The following is a 16,848-nucleotide window of genomic DNA, read 5'->3' as shown; positions in this document are numbered from 1 at the left end:
AACATGGAGGCTCAAGAGTGAGCCAATATGACAAAACCCTAGGGCTAAATGCCCTAACTGGACTAAGAGTCCTATCTTGACCTAGGTGGTACATGTACGAACTGTAGTCCTAACTGACTATAACTAGGCCTACAAGGCACATACCAAGGAATAAGTGGCACCTATGGATAGCCCATAGAATGGCCTACAATCTTTATCTGCAGGATTACGACTTTGAAGAGATCATGAGGAACATTCAGCAAAGACAATCATCCAGCCAATATTTACTTAGGGATGGATACCTCATGAAAGACGATCACCTTTGTGTGACTTCGAGCATGCGAACAAAGTTTTGGAAGAATGTCACGCCCCTCCGTATGCAGGTTATTAGGGTATTTCTTCTACTATCCAAGCTATTGAGAGGTACTTCTTTTGGCTAGGAATGCGGAAAGAGATCCATAAGTTTGTGACCGTCTATCTTACATTCAAAAAAGTTAAATATGATAGACAAAATACTCTAGGATTCTGTGCTGCTTATGAATTGCAGAGGCCACGAGAGAGTATTGCGATGGATTTTATCTTTGATCTTCCACGATCAAAGGAACGGGAATGATGCGATATGGAACATAATTGATAGGTTTAGCAAAGTAAGCCTACTCCGTTCGAGTTAAGAAGACTATCAAGGCAGACCATATGGCCAAGTTGTTGATTGCACAGATCTATGGTGTCACGAGGATGTGAAATTATGGGACTTTTGATTTGCGACTCTCGTAATTTGCGCATGATTGCCTTGAGCCTCTGGGGCACGAGGGTCCGGCCATGGGGCGGGACTTGGGGAATCAAAATCCCCTAGTGGCCCCTTGGGAATTGTGAATGTGCGTCCAATTACTAGGCAATTAATTCCTAGGGCCAAAGTGTGCAACAGAGGGGCCAAAAGAGTGGTGCAATTAAAAATTGCTAATTTTAGCACAGAACTCCAAAAAGAGTAGAGAGCCCTGTCTTTTGGGACAGAAGGCCAAAATCACTTCCAGAAGGAGCGAGATCATCAGTTGCGAGCTGCTAGAGCCTGCCAGTGTTGCCAAAGCCAAATCGCCATCTGCAAGGAGCATCTAGAGCCTGCTAGGGAAAATCACCATCAGCTAGGGCCAGTTCCAGTGCCTCCAGGGCCTGCCAGAGGAAATCGCACCTAATCCAGGAGCTTGTTGCAGATTGCGATTTCAGCCAGGGTGTCTTCTTCATATTGCGATTTCATCTCCAGGTCTTTCGGGCTGTGCCAGGTGACTGCGACCTGTTCCAGGTGATTCCAGGCTATACAGGTTGCTGTAGAAGATTGCGATTTACTTTTTCAGGCTTTCCAGGCTCTGCAAGAGATTTGGACCTGATTTCTAGAGCTTTCTAGGTGTTGCTGCTGATTTTGGTAACTTTCCAAGCGTGGGTGTTCTCTTCTAAGCTGCTTTTGGGACTATGCCAGGGTAGAATCGGTTTTCCTCTGCTGGATCTAGGGTTTTCCAGCCCCGGTGACCTATCTTCCGTGGATACTAGGTAGAAGAAGGCTTGCTTTTGTCCTGCTCCTGATTGGTTGCTGGCTAGTTATTGTGTTTGGGTTTCTTTTCTTGCGAAGAAAGTTGATTCTTGCTGCTGGGCAGCGGTCAGAGAGGCTATAGATTGAGGCAACCTGTTTGCAGGTGCTTTGTTAATTGATTGCACCAGAGTTTGGCTGTTGAGGGCTTGTCTTGCTGTTGTTCAGCTGTGTCTGGCTGGTTGGGCACTTGGTTGTGCAATTGCAGGTGTGGCATAGACAATGGATGCTTTTGGGGTCTCTGTTGCATGCTTTGGTTGGCTGAGGACCAAGGGTTGTCTAGTAATTGGATGCCATTTCACCGTTAGAGTTGAGCAGGGAATTATAGGGTGGGCTGGACGGGGAGTCTGCGGGCGTTGGTTTGCCTGTGGTGCAGCTTCCCAGAGACCTTTGTAATCAGCTCATTTCACCCTCAGGCGGATGGTCAATGAGATAATGTGAATTCTACGGTGCTAGACCTTGTAAAATCTTATGTGTTCAAACATAAATCTGAGTGGGGAAAGTACCTCCCGCTAGTGGAATTTGCATACGACAACCACACTCACAGCACTACGACAAAAGCCCCTTAGGAAGTAATATATGGATAGGTGGTTTTACCACGTATTGTGGACCAAGGATGAGGTATTTGCAGCTGATTAGTATGTTCAAGACTGAATACAACCTTCTTTTAGATGTTCGAGACCCTGGTACAGCCTTCTTTCAAGTGTGGACAGCAACCAAAGGGTCATAGCAAAAGCAAAAGAAAGCTGCAGATAAGCATAGGAAGGATATGAACCTCCAAGAAGGAGATTGGGTACTCCTCAAGTTTGAGAAAGCCAGACTTAGAAAGATGAAAGGAAAAAAAATTTATACCCAAAGTTGTCTCCTAGGTATACTATGGGCCATTCCGGGTTAGTGAGCCCATAAATGAAGTCGCATATGGACTAGAGCTACTAGAGACTTGGAGGATTCACAATGCTTTTCAAATTCCAAAGAGCCATCAATGTAGGAGATCCTCCAACCAGGAAAGGTTATTATGTCTTCTTGTTTGAGACAGCAAAGATCGCCATAAAACTCCACCATCAAGGGCTGTATATCATAAGAAACCAACCTCTATATTTAGAATTGGTTTTCTAATCTTTCAAGAGTCAAGACAAGATCAATGTTGGCCCCGGTCTGGGTGGGATTATCAGGTTTACCTCCGTCTCTATGCAATCTGGCAGCTGATCTTTGTATAGGACTAGGGGTTATCTTGGTGTATAGGGAACGACCCCTAGTTTGCAAAAATCTGCCCAACTCTTGCTTCCTATGTGGCCTCCCCAGTGGGTTGCTAAAAACTTCAAGGAGCATCTACCTCTTCTGAAGAATTCAATTGCGACCTTGCCGACACCTATCGGTCTACGAGTTCAATTGCTTTACAAGACTTTTCGCGACGAATGAACGAAGCATGCTAGCGTCGAATGTGACTTTCTATTCCTTCTGCGTAATTGAATTAGTTGGGTCGAACAAGTGGCATTGAACAAAGCGGAGGACGTTGCAAGAGGGGTGGTCAAGGGATTTTGAAGATGACAATAACACAAAAGATCAAATGAGAGAGAAATCAAAGGATGAAGACTCTAAGCAAGATAGGCCCAATTATCTTCTAGATCCAAACGATTTTCATGTGTTATTAAAAGCATAAGTTATCTTGTAAAATAAGAGAAGTCAGTGTAAGATGGGGACTCCAATTGTAGTGGTATGTCTTGGAAAAATAGAAAGAAAAATAATGGTAGGTCCGTCTGTATCATGCTTGGCATTGAGCATTCGTGGGCTAAGTGATTCTATTAGAAGTCTAAAATTAGCTAGTTGGCTGAGAAAATAACTCTTTATCTCCTACTTTTTTAGCTCTTAAAGAAGTCAAACTTAAGGACGTTGCTTTGAATCAGTCATGAGTGGGAGAGGAGGAGGAAGTGATTTTTCATAAGTCATAAGGAAAGAAGACTCAGTCCTAGTTATTCTCTTAAAACAAATGGGATTCCAAAGGTTTTGTTATCAGAGTCAGTGAACTTCAAAATTTGAATATACTCAAAGAAGCACATCGTTTGGGTATTCATGGAAGTTTTACTTGGTCCAACGGTCTATGTGACTCAGGAGCTGGCTCTCAAGTCAATCCTCTGCTGGTCATTAGAAACAGCAATTGTTATACATAAACGAAGGGCCCCGGGATTATTCGAAGCACCAGCATGCAGTGCCATGATTTAGCGTTAACATTTGGCATTCTTGCTGGGACGAATTGTCCAAAATTGATGAAGTCAGGCTGAGGGCAGCTTGGATGCAAAACATAATCCAACAAAGGAGAAAGACTGGGCATGACCGCCACATCAAGAAACAAACCTTTAAAGACGGGACGTTCGTATTCTTGCACGAGCGATGAAGTAAAATTGACATTGGGCATGGGTAGGGCCATACTGAATTGACTTCGACAATGGGTCTGTTAGGGTGGAGGACCTACAAGGAAACAAATTACTGAAGTGAATCAATGGAATGAAAATCAAATTGTTTTGGCCACACGTGCAGGTTGTTCATGCATAGTTACTGAGGAAATCTGAAGTTCCACTGTGTGGGCACCGACTATTACACGCCAATTAGGATGAATGGGGCAATTAAGTGGGATCATGATGAGGGGAAGTGCAAAAATGGATCACGAACTACAACAAAAAGGTCTTAAAATGGCCATGATTTGGTGTGAAGGACCTAATGATGGAAAGGAGAGGCCACAAGAGAGCGGTGATGTGACCTAGCTCACCAATGAAGGCTCATTGATCAACGGAATTTGGCGGCAGTGGGATGAGCTGCAACAATAGATCAAAGAACTGCGGGACTTCTAGGAACCCAAGCCGAGGAACCTCGAAGGCGAAGGCGGCACAGGAGTGATGGGAGCTTTGGCCTCTGCAACCTTGGGAACATCTTATAGGGCGATCGCGAGGGAAAAGACGCCAAGTACGGAATTAAGGGAAGATGGGAGTTGGGAGAAGTCAAGGGCTGAAGGAGTGGAGGGTCAAATAGGTCAGCATTAAGCAATTGAAGAAGTAAAAACCAAGTGGCCTGTGAAGTGAAGCACCAGGCAGTCGAAGGAGCCGAGAATTGAGCAGCCTGCAAAGCAGAGTGCCGAGCGACAACGGATCGAAGAGCTACGTCGTCTGGTTATCCCCGAAGGAGGAAGTCTTCTTTACTAGAGTCCAAATCAAATGCCAACGACCACCGATGACCGTGCTGAGGACTTGACAATAGACCATGCTTGCAACGAATCAATCGGGAGGGAGCGGAGCCCAAACTCGAGGGCTCGTCTCCCCCACCTCCTTATCCATTCTTATCCATTCCACTCAAGACCGAGCAAGCATGACGTCGACTATGACTTGAGAAGGTGAAAAATATTTGAGAGGTGGCGGCGAATCACTGGACAACTTCACTAGAAACACTCACCAACCTTTCATCACTCCAGGACTCGAGGAACAAACGATTTGATCGTGGGCCTCATTATGGGAAAGGACATATATCATAGGATGCACCACATCAGCGCATGAGGCAAGGCTGATCTATAAACTCCGCGAGTGCAGCTAACCCTCGATTCCTTGATGGGTAGGCAGGTGGCTTTGCTTGCCTCACGAGCACCAAAAGGAGGTCCAAGCCACGAGGACGTGGCTTGAAGCAAGGTTGGGGCCTATGTTGAACCTTGGAATGGACATTAAGGGATTCAACTAAGGCCAAAAGCAAATGCTTTGATCTAAGAGCGAAGCGAGCGAGCAATGTGGCCGACCAAAGAGTGTGGACAAAGGCCAGAGAGCGAAGTGGGATACATTGTCTGAGGATTCCATCTCTCTTTCTTCTATGGATTGTTTCCCTTGAAGCAGTATCTATTCAAACTGGAAGCCATCCAGTTTCATCAAAGTCCAATACTTGAATCCGACGTAGTCCTTCTCAACAAAAACCGAGGCATACCATCTCAGCTGAGACATAAGCTTGATGACAAGGCAATCAAATGCATATTTATTGGTTACAGCCAGGAGAGCAGGGGGTATCGGTTATACCAACCAAATACTGGGAAGATTATTGTCAGTAGAGATGTGATCTTTGCTGAACATTCAGCTTCTCCTCTTGTGGACTGCAAAGCTAAGCCAGATGTTGACATGTTTGATGCCTTTGAATCTTGGTTACCTCTACCATCCTCAGAAGAGGACTTTGACCAGCAACATGAGCCTCCTGTAGGCCCTCCACCAAGCAATAATCAGCCACTACCTCATGCTGATTTGCAGGTTTCTCTTCCGGCACAAAATGATCCCACTATTCATGATGCAGTCATTGAAGAAAGAGCTGTCAATAGACAGCAAAGGCAAGTTCCCAGACAAGATCAGCCTTTTGCTGCCCGGACAAGATCAGGGAATAGACAGCATGGTCACTTTCTTGAGTTTGCACTCCTTGCTACAACTTGCAATGAAGAGCCTCTGTGCCATAAAGATGCTTTTGACACCAAAGAGTGGATGGATGCAATGAGAGCTGAGTAACATTCCATTGCTAAGAATGACACATGGGAATTAGTAGATCTCCCTCCAGGCAAGCATGCCATTGGAACCAGGTGGGTCTACAAATTGGCAGCATAGATCGATACAAAGCCGGTCTTGTTGCAAAAGGGTATGCCCAACAACAAGGCATTGACTTTGAGGAGACATTTGCTCCCACATCCAGGATTACTTACCATTAGATGTGTCACGTACTGGCAGATTTGCAGCAGATGTTTGACATGTCAGACATGGGACAGCTCCATTATTATATGGGCATTCAGTTTGCTCATGTTTAGGGGGGTATCATGATGTCTCAGTCCAAGTATATTGGACAGCTCCTTGATCGTTTTCAGTTTGAGGATTGCAAGCCAATCTCTACTCGAGTGGACCTTGGCTTCGAATTCTCAGCTCATGATGGGAGCCCACCATGTGATATCACTCTTTATCAGCAGGCTGTTGGATGCCTTATTTATATTTGTCACACTAGACCTGACTTGCAGTATGCAGTATCTCAGCTCAGCAGATTCATGCACATGCCCAGTTCACAGCATTGGCAGGCAGTGAAGAGAGTCTTCAGATATCTCAGAGGCACTCAGGATTTAGCCCTCTTCTATGGTGATCAGGGTTCACTTACCATGCATGCTTACACGGATAGTGACTGGGCAGGATGTTCCGTCACTAGAGTGTCACATACTGGCAACTGTTTTTTGCTTGGCAAATCATGTATCTCTTGGCTCAACAAGAAGCAACCAACAGTTGCCACATCTAGCTGTGAGGCTGAGTACATGGCAGCTTTCACTGCTACAGTAGAGTGTGTTTGGCTTCGACAGTTACTTACAGATCTTGGTATTCGCCAGAGATCCTCCACTATTGTCTACACTGACAGCCAGAGTGCTTTGGCCATTGCGCGTAACCCAGTGTTTCATGCGCGTAACCCGTGTTCATGCGCGTACCAAGCATATTGAAGTTCACTATCATTATGTTCGGGAGTGGTTGTCAGCAGGAGACATAGAGTTGTTCTATCTTCCCACAGAGGACAACATAGCAGATATGTTTACAAAGGCACTTCCTCGTCCCAAGTTCGAAGTCTTTTGACAGACTTTACACTTGGTTTCCTTTGTTACATGATCTGACATCCCTTGTACATTCTTAGGTGGCTATATCCTTTTGGATGAGCATGTGTCACCATGACCGGTATTCTGAGACGTTTCCAGAGTACTTCAGCCCATCCCATGGAGGGGGGTTTGTAGGCCATCCTCTGGTGGTTCTAGTGATGTCCTATAGGCCATGGTATGAGCCTTGTAGGCATAAATAAAGACACTTATAGTGTTAGTGTCTTTTAGGCCCTGATGGAATTTATGGTTTTCAACCTTGTGAGTGACTATCATGAGATTGAAACTGCACTATGTTGTGTTTTTAGAGGATGAGTTTGGGAATGTTCCTGGATTCATGTAGGTATATACATGCCCCATCATGTATGACCACATGGTGTAATTTGTGCCATCAAGTTTGTCCGCAGCCCCAAGCATCCCAAACAAATTATCCTTGCTGCTAGTCACGGTGCTGAAATTCAATGCAAAAATGCACCAACTGGTTGAGCAAACGAGAGGAAGGCAGCCTCTCAAAATCAAGTGGTCAGCTTGAAAGCTTATCGCTGCAACGCAGCCCCAAGCATCCCAAACAAATTATCCTTGCTGCTAGTCACGGTGCTGAAATTCAATGCAAAAATGCACCAACTGGTTGAGCAAACGAGAGGAAGGCAGCCTCTCAAAATCAAGTGGTCAGCTTGAAAGCTTATCGCTGCAAAAGACTCTGCTGTCCCAAGGTGTACCTATTGCAAAAAAAATTCCCCAAAAGGCAACACGAGGCCTTCCTAGGTTGTAGGCAACACGGGGCCTTTCCAAAATGCGAATAAAGCAGAAATTGGAAAGAACAAATGCAACAAAGGCTTACCCAATGATGTAGCCCGAAAATATAGGAGGGAAAAGTCTCCGAATGCGAGCAGAGGGTTTCACCCTTTAAGGAGAGGTGAAAATGAGAGCAAATGGGAATGAGAGATGTCAAGTTAGGGCTTGAAATTAGAATTACAGAAGAGAGAGTGCTCCCACGAGGAGGAGAGCACTTGGAAATGAGAGTAGAGTGATCCAATGGAGGGAAACTCGCAGCCCAAGGCAAAGGGAAGCCAAATGAGAAGGAATGGGCTTAAGGAGAGGCCTCCGGATGGCTTCAACAATCTCCAGATGTCTTCAACAACCAAGCACAAGCCTCCAAATGAAGAAATTTGTTGAAAAGGGGCTTCAAATGGCTGGCACACTCTTTGAGGCAGGTTCGTACAGCTTTAAATGCACCGTACAATGGTCGTACCAGCAATAAATGACGACAGAGATTTTTCGTACATGCCGTACTGTAGTAAATGTATGCGCAGAATTCCGTACAGGTTTAAATACTCCGTACAGCACGTGCACCATTAAATGCAGTCAAAACTATCCCACAGTTCTGTACGGTGCAATAAATGCAGCAGGACTTGTCCATACAGTTCTGTACAAACGTACAGAATCCGTACGGCAGGGTACGACCACACATGTGCACCCAAACATATTTCAGCTGGCTTGGAACGATCCAAAAGGTGTCTCCCTTCGCGGTAGCTACTCCAAAATGCGGTCTTCTCGCGTCAAAAGAAGGTTTTTTGTAACAGAAGTGCTTGGAGAGGCCACAGATGCCCACGGGTATGTAGAAAACCAGCAGACCAGCAAGAACGAGGGCTCATGAGGCTGCCAGACAGCTTGGAAAAGCTGTCAATGGCTGAGGGAAGGGATTCTCGACCTGCTCTGATACCGTTGTAGGCTATGGCAAGCCATGGAAGCTCAAAAATGGAGGTGAGAAAACATAAAACGAGATGCTGTAATGAATTCAGCAAAATTGAGAGTGGAGGCTCAAGGGAGAGCCAACATAACAAAACCCGAGGGCTAAGTGCCCTAATTGGACTAAGTGTCCTAACTATCCTAAGGGGTACATGTACTAACTGTACCAACTGACCTAACTGAATGTAACTAGGCCTACAAGGCACATACCAAGGAATGAGTGGGGCACTTATGGATAGCCATAGAATGGCCTATACTAGATGCCACTTAGGGTGGCTGTCAAGGGTACCTTATAGCCTTCCACCACAAAATTGCAGTGGGCAACTCAGATGTTCCAAGCAGTGATACTGAACATAAGTCCTTCCTCCCCCTGAGCTACTTTCCCTCGGACACATCATCATATGTGCATGAGGTCACCGCAGAGGGTCACAGCCATATGAGACAATATAGAGTGATATCAAGAAGTTCCCTAGATAGGGGGAGATCTTCCTCCTAGGTGACTTCAATGCATGTATGTGTGGGTTTGCTTGACTTCGGATCTCACCCCCTCAAAGTACCAAAGATAGATCCAGTAGAGCTTGGAATAGTGAGGCACTTAGAGGATCCACCACAGGTTACAGGATATGACTGACAGTTATTGATGTGTCAATGCCACATGCGTTCACTTTGGAGGGTGGTGACCTTGTCAGGCCCACGTTACTAGGCTATCAGGTCTTTTTGCTTGGGAGCTAAGCTACACACACCTCTTCTCATATTCAGCATCCAATTGTGAATAAAGAGTTTAGCTCTAAATAGTCGCTTGTAACCTGGGAATCTGGACCTCATCCATGCTAGCTCTAGTCTCACCTAAGTTGCTCCCAACCGTTGGTTGTAAGCTTGAATCCTTAAACAGGTCTTTGATTCTTTTCCCTCCAACTTTAATTCCCATTGGAAACTAACACCATTTCCCTCTGAAAAGAGGAACTTTGTCTTCCTAAATCAAGGTAGGAAATTTGTTTGTCGTAGATAAACTAGTTCAAGCGATAATTTCTGGAAAACAATAATTTATAGATTCCACTCCTACTTCAAAAGCACTTTGTGTTATCTATGAACTCTATGTGAGCATAGACATACAACAGTAATTCATGGTGCAATGTGACAATACTTCCCTTGTAATATTCCATGTTTATTGTTGAATTTACAAGAGTTAGAATCATTAATCTGCAAGAGGGGAATCTGTAATTAATCCTTTTGCTTAATTGCCTCCTTCGAGCCTCCATTTGCTTGGAACACCCCAATTTGAGGGAAGCAAAACGAAAAAGGTAGTAAAATTAGGCATGCCATGTTCAATTTTTTCCAAAGGACAAATGTAAATCAGACCAGGTCAATTTCTTGTAGAGTGTAGTCTCTGCATTCTTATTTCTCACAATGGTATGTTAGTGAATTGCCAATTTCAGTTTGAAAACCTGGTTTTAAATCACAAAGTTTTCTTGCCTTGAATATATATATTTTTTTTGGCAGTTGTGATTTGTTCATATATGTGATAGCTTCTTGCTTCTTTTTCTTGTTATGCATATATTTTATTTTTCCAATTGGTTTCCTCAATATTCTTTTGTCCTGCCTGTTTCCCCTCTTCATTTTTGTGAGCTTGCCACTGGTTCAGCTTCTGGTGTTCTCTTGCAGGTGAAGACCAGAACCTCAAATTATGAGACATACATATCTGGTTCACACGTAATGCAGTATGGAAATTCCAATATTAGTGAGGAAGAGGTTAATTTGTATATTGGCAATGATCCACGAAACGAGAATATCACGTCTTTTGACAAAAATGTGCTCATGGCTTTACCTGAGAGCTACCCTGCGGGTCTGCAGTACTTCTATGAAGGGAAAAAAGCTGTGGGTATGCACCAAAGAGATGCTGATTTGCTCTTTCTTTGGCACAAGGTCAGTTTGGTTCACATTTCTTTTTAGGTTCGTATCTTTGTGTTGCTGCCAGCTTATGGTAATAGCCATCTCGACATGTTTTGTGCTTTCTCTTTGACTTGCTAACATGGTAATGAGGCTGGGAAATTTTGGCAGAATTAGCCGCTACCAAAGCTGCAAAAGAGGCAGTATGTGTGTATCCCTTCTATCAGAAAACAGGGCTGCTTTCTGTGCCAAAACCCCTGCAGTGAAATGATTTAAACTGATGGATTACACTAGCCTTAGATCATACTTGAATGTGTGTACACAAGTCTGAACACACACTAAAGATATACACAGCCAACTGGCCAAGTAGACAGCCAAAATGATGTATCTATCAAGCTCCAAAATAGGACTGAACATAATACAAAGGTACCCCGCAGTGTGATCCGAACGTGCAGCAAAGGGCTGCTCAGAACTGGGACCAAAGGGGGCTTTGCTGCTTCTACTCCTGCTGGAGATCTGCTCCTACCTCCATGCCCCAATTGTGGCGCTTTAGGGGCTGCTGGCCAAAATAGGAGTCTATGGAGTTGCTTTGTGGAAACTTGAAAAAACATATATTATGAAAGCTTTTATGGGCCATTGCTTTTGGCTTGTCCATGGGACTATATGGACTGAGCTTTCTATAAAGAAATCTTATGGTCAAGAAGACCACAAAGGGGAGACCTAGACCATTCAAGACTTAAGTTGCATCATTATATAATAATTCTCAACAATATGAGAATCTGTCAAAGGTTTTCTGGCTTTTTGATACATGTTCTCTCAATTCTATTCTGTTCATTGACATAATTTTGTGTATCTCATTAATTCTTGAAATATTGAGATACTTTGAATGTGGTGTCTATACGTGCATGTGTGCCTTCATGCAGGCATGCATGTATGCACATACTCACACAAAGAGAAAGAAAGAAAGAAAGTATGAAAGACCCAAGGGTCTATGAGACTGAAAAAAAGCCAAGATACAATGAAAGCGAAGGGTGGGACCACTATTCGGGCACCCATACCGAAGGCTGATGTCCGTGACGAGAAAAAAGTAATACTCGTCATTGTGAGAGAAACCCAAAAGGGGCAAAACACCGAGGAAAGCCTCTATGCGCCTATCCATGGGTTAGTTGTCCATTCGAGTGGCTGGACCAATGTATGGTGTCTGTGGGACCAACCCCATTGGACGACTGAGGAGAGACAAGGCGATCTGGCCTGATAGTGGCTTTGGATCTAGGGCCAGGAAGAGTCAGGGATAGATCGTTGTTGGCACTCGGTCTGTCCAAGTCTATCCCTCCTCCTCTGTAGTCTCCGTGATGTAGTCCGTTGTCTGACAAGTGCTATCGTCACTCCAATGGTCTATCTCCCCACGTTGAAGAGAGAGGATATGTGTGCAGTCCTCACATAAGTGTCCATTTGGGGTCGGGTTTGTCATAGTACAGAGGGCATGGTGCTCTTCAGACTCCACCTCCTCAGAGATGCGTAGGCAGTGATCTCTATAGATGCTGGCTATGACAAGCAATGGAAGCTCAAAAATGAGTGGGAGAAAGCAAAAAACGAGTTGTTGTATTGAAAATGCTTCAACAACAAAAGGAGGCTCAAAAGAGAGCCAATATGACAACCCTAAGGCTAAATGCCCTAACTGGACTAAGTGTCCTAACTAAATTAGGTGGTACATGAACTAACTGTACCAACAGTCCTAACAGATTGTAACTAGGCCTACAAGGCACATACCAAGGAATAAGTGGCACCTATGAATAGCCCATAGAGCTATTGGATTGAAAATGATGTAACTACAAAAGGAGGCTTAAGAGAGAGCCAATATGACAAAATCCTAGGGCTAAATGCCCTAACTGGACTAAGTATCTTAAAAGAACTAGGTGGACTAAGTATCTTAAAAGAACTAGGTGGTACGTGAACTAACCAACAGTCTTAACTGACTGTAACTAGGCCTACAAGGCACATACCAAGGAATAAGTGGCACCTGTGGATAGCCCATAGAATGGCCTACAAACCCCTTTTCATGGTATGGGCTGAAGTATCCTAGACATGACTCTGGATACATGAATATCTAATGTCATGGTTCCACATGTTTGTCTTGTAGGGATATAGCAACCTATGTCTGTACAGAGTACAATAGATCAAGTCACAAAAGGTACTAAGTTTAAAGCTTGCCGAATTAGGCCGAGGTAGATCCTTTGTAAAAAAATCTACCAAGTTATCTTCAGTGGGAACATAAGACAACTGAATATCACCTGCTGATAATCTCTCTCTGACATAGTGATAGTGAACCTTAATATGCTTTGTGCGAGCATGGAAAACAGGATTTTGTGCAATAGCCAAAGCACTCTGACTATCACTTGAGATGACGGTAGGAGCGGTCTGACATGCATAGGAATCTGCAACTAACTATTGAAGCCAAACACACTCATCTGTACTCATCTTCACAGCTAGAAGTAGCAACTGTACTCTGCTTCTTGCTGAACCAAGAAACGCATGAAGTACCAAGCATGAAACAATTGCCACTATGTGACACACGAGTCTCTGAACAACCAGCCCAATCACTATCAGTGAATCCATGCATGACAAGTGAAGTATCAGCCCCATAAAGAAGGCCTATCGAGATATCTGAAGACACGCTTCACGGCATGCCAATGGTGTGAGAGGGGCTGTGCATATATCTGCTCAATTGTCAGACAGCATATTGTAGATCAGGTCTCGTATGACATAAGTAAATCAAACAACCAACTGCCTGCTGAAGTGACATCACATGCACCACTGCCATCCTCATAAGAAAAATGAAACATAGGCTCTAATGGTGTGGATACTAGCTTGCAATCCTCAAACTGAAAATGCTGCAAAAGCTGTTCAATATACTTGGATTGTGACATCAAAATGCCCCCCTCACTGCTAGCAAATTCGATGCCTAGATAGTAGTGCATGCAAAAGACCAAGATCAGACATAGCAAATGTATGTTGCAAATCAAGCTTAAAATCTGCAATTTGCTTAGCATGTGTCCAAGTGACAAGCATGTCATCCACATAGAGGACTAAAATCAGCAAATCTGTCCCACGCTTGCGGATGTAAAGGGTAGCCTCTATGGGGCTGTTCTGAAAGCCAAGGGTGAGCAACTAAGTATGTATCTGGGAATACCAAGCCTGAGGTGCCCGCTTCCCTGCATAGAGGGCTTTCTTTAAGCGGCAGACCTTGCTTTCGGAACCTTCAACCTCAAAGCCAGGAGGTTGGGAAACATAGACCTCCTCCTGTAAATGCCCATGAAGGAAAGCTGTCTTGATATCAAGTTGATGTACCTCCCAATGAAAGTGGGCAACAAAGGCAATAACAATGCAAATAGTAGTGATCCTGGAAGTGGGAGAAAAAGTCTCCTCAAAGTCAATGTCTTGCTGCTGAGCATAGCCCTTCGCAACAAGACAAGCTTTGTAATGGTGTGCTGAACCATCTTCTTTCCATTTAATTTTATAAACCCACTTGGTTCCAATAGCATTCTTGCCAGGAGGCAAATCACACAACTCCCAAGTGTTATTCTGATGGATAGAATCCAATTCAGCTTGCATAGCGTTCAACCAACAATCATTCTGAAAGGCATCTTTATGGCATAATGGCTCTTCATTGCATACTGTAGCAACCAATGCATAAGCAAGAAAACTAGCATGCTCTTTCCGGACAGCTGCTCTAGTACGGCGGGCTGGCAGAGGAGTATCTTGTTTGCTGTCTTTTAATGTGTCAAGGAGCCAACACGGGACCTTTTTGGGCTCTTGGATTTCAACTCTTTCTTGGTCAAGAGCCTTGTGCAAATGGTCCTGATTAATCGGAGGCATATCATGCTAAATATCTGGCAGCAAATGTGGCTGCAAATGACCAACAGATGGATGTGGTACAACCTCAGATGGAACATCATCATGAGCATCGGTCGGAAACAAAGGCATCAAGCTATGAAAGATATATGGGGCATCAATAACGGGCTGTTTTTGACTGTCCAGCAAAGGCATAGTGGAAGACTCATCAAACACAACATCCCGACTGACAAAACACTTGCTCGTGTGGGGATGGTAGAGCTTATAGTCCTTGCTCTCTAAGCTATACTCAATAAAAATGCACTTTACAGCTTTATCATCCCACTTGGTGCATGTCTGTGAAGGCACATGGGCATATGCCAAGCATCCAAATGTGTTGATGTGAGAAATGCGAGGCTTACATCCTGTCCAAGCCTCATAAGGTGTGATAGTCTGCAATGCCTTTGTGGGACATCTGTTTAAAATGTAATTAGCACACATGACGGCATCCGACCACAACTTGTTAGGCAAATGTTTGCCTTTCAACATGCACCTGACCATCTCCATCACTGATCTATTCTTCCGCTCCGCCATAGGATTTTGTTGAGGAGTTTAGGGCACCGTGCATCGATGATGTATACCATGTGAAGCCAAAAAAACAGCAAACTCCTTTGACATATATCTAACCCCCTTCTTTGTATTAAGGTGAGCAATGTGCAGCCTACTCTCATTTTCAGCCAAGGCAATAAAACGCTTGAAGCATGAAGAAACTTCAGATTTGGATTTCAAGTGTACCTGGTGAAGTCATCAATAAATGTGACAAAATAATAGAATCCCCCAAGAGCTGCAGCTTGCATGGATCCACAAACATCACTATGAACCAGATAAAGCTTACGTGAGGCACCAACTCTCCCATCTTTGGGAAACGCGGAATGGTACATCTTACCAAGCAAGCAAGGTTCACAAACATGCTTTGAAGGCATATGCATTTTGGGAAGATCAACAACCATAGCATCCTTATATAACTTCACCAAAGCCCCAAAGTTGAGGTGTCCAAACCTCTTGCCACAAATGGGTATCTGCCATGGTAGAAGAATCAAGACTAGTAAGCATTTATCTATTGGGATTAGCACGTTTGAAGCAATGTATGGATGCAAATTAAGGATACCTTCCACCACTGCAGATATAGCTGTGAAAAATCAACGAGCACAGATGACCTAGAAAGATGGAGGCTCTTTTGCAATTGGCTAAAAAGGACATGCAAGATGCCTAGGAGAAGTATGCAGATGAGCATAGAAGGTACCTAGTTTTCAAAGAAAGGAATTTTGTACATCTACATCTCATCAAAAATCGATATGCCTCTAAGAAGGGGAACACTAACATTGAGCTAGCTCCTTGATATTGTGGCCCTTACAGAACCATATGCAAGGTTGGGGAAGTAGCTATCAATTGGAGCTATCACCCCCTTCAAGCTTCACAATGTGTTCCATGTGTCATTGCTGGAACCACATGTTCGCCAGAATGTGCATGTCCTGTTAGAGTTGCCACCTATGGATGAGGAAGCCCATGTCCTCTACGTCCCCGAACACATTGTGGGTTTTGAACTTCCTCGTAACAAGGTACACATTGAGTATCTCATTCAGTGGAAGGGATTACCAAAGGACGAATAGTCATGGCAGCTAGAGAGCATTGCAGGAGCAGCCCACCCCATCTTTTGGCAGAATGATCATTAGCACTTTGTTTCTTTTGATGCCCTTGTATGAAGCCACAACATGAAGATTTGAGGTAAAAATTTTATGGGAAGGGATGGCTGTAATAAAGGGTAAAATAGAGGCCTATTTAGGTGTAGCCCTAGGGGCTAACAAGGAGTACAGATGGCTAAGGAGGTAATTGGGGCGGCCGCCGGGGGTGCGCAAGGGCTATATACGTTCTTATCGACAAGATCCTTTCCCCCCCAACCCAAAAACACACACACATACGAATGTTATCTATATGTGTGTGTGTGTGTTGTTGTGTGTGGTGGTGGTGAGGAGTTGCAGGGGAAGCTATGGTGGGAGGTTTCTGCTCTGCAGCCCCCCGATGTCCCCTTTGGGTCATCTGCCCTATTGCGCTATCTGTTGGAGCCCGTGCCCTCTGCTGCTCTGTGTAGTTGCATCTTCTGCAGCAGCCTTAAACCTCTGCCGACCTTCTATCA

At 44.4% G+C, this 16,848-nt stretch overlaps 1 protein-coding gene across 2 annotated transcripts in view; it reads left to right on the top strand.

Moving 5' to 3' along the window:
* The window catches only part of LOC147895545 (vacuolar-processing enzyme beta-isozyme-like), a 44,463-nt gene that overhangs the window by 16,472 nt on the left and 11,143 nt on the right, over nt 1–16,848 (top strand). The window contains exon 7 of one of the 2 annotated variants that reach the window (XM_087383277.1): nt 10,599–10,859. The exons of the other annotated variant lie outside the window; for it this stretch is intronic. Within the exon in view, the coding sequence (XP_087239403.1) occupies nt 10,599–10,859 (261 nt within the window). The remainder of the gene's footprint in view (nt 1–10,598; nt 10,860–16,848) is intronic. 2 annotated transcript variants of the gene reach the window in all.

This window comes from Dipteris shenzhenensis, chromosome 13 (genome assembly GCF_047967505.1).
Source record: "Dipteris shenzhenensis isolate YYH24624 ecotype China chromosome 13, Dip_SZ_1.0, whole genome shotgun sequence".
NCBI classification, from domain to species: Eukaryota; Viridiplantae; Streptophyta; class Polypodiopsida; order Gleicheniales; family Dipteridaceae; genus Dipteris; species Dipteris shenzhenensis.
This window is presented reverse-complemented; position numbering and strand designations above follow the sequence as displayed.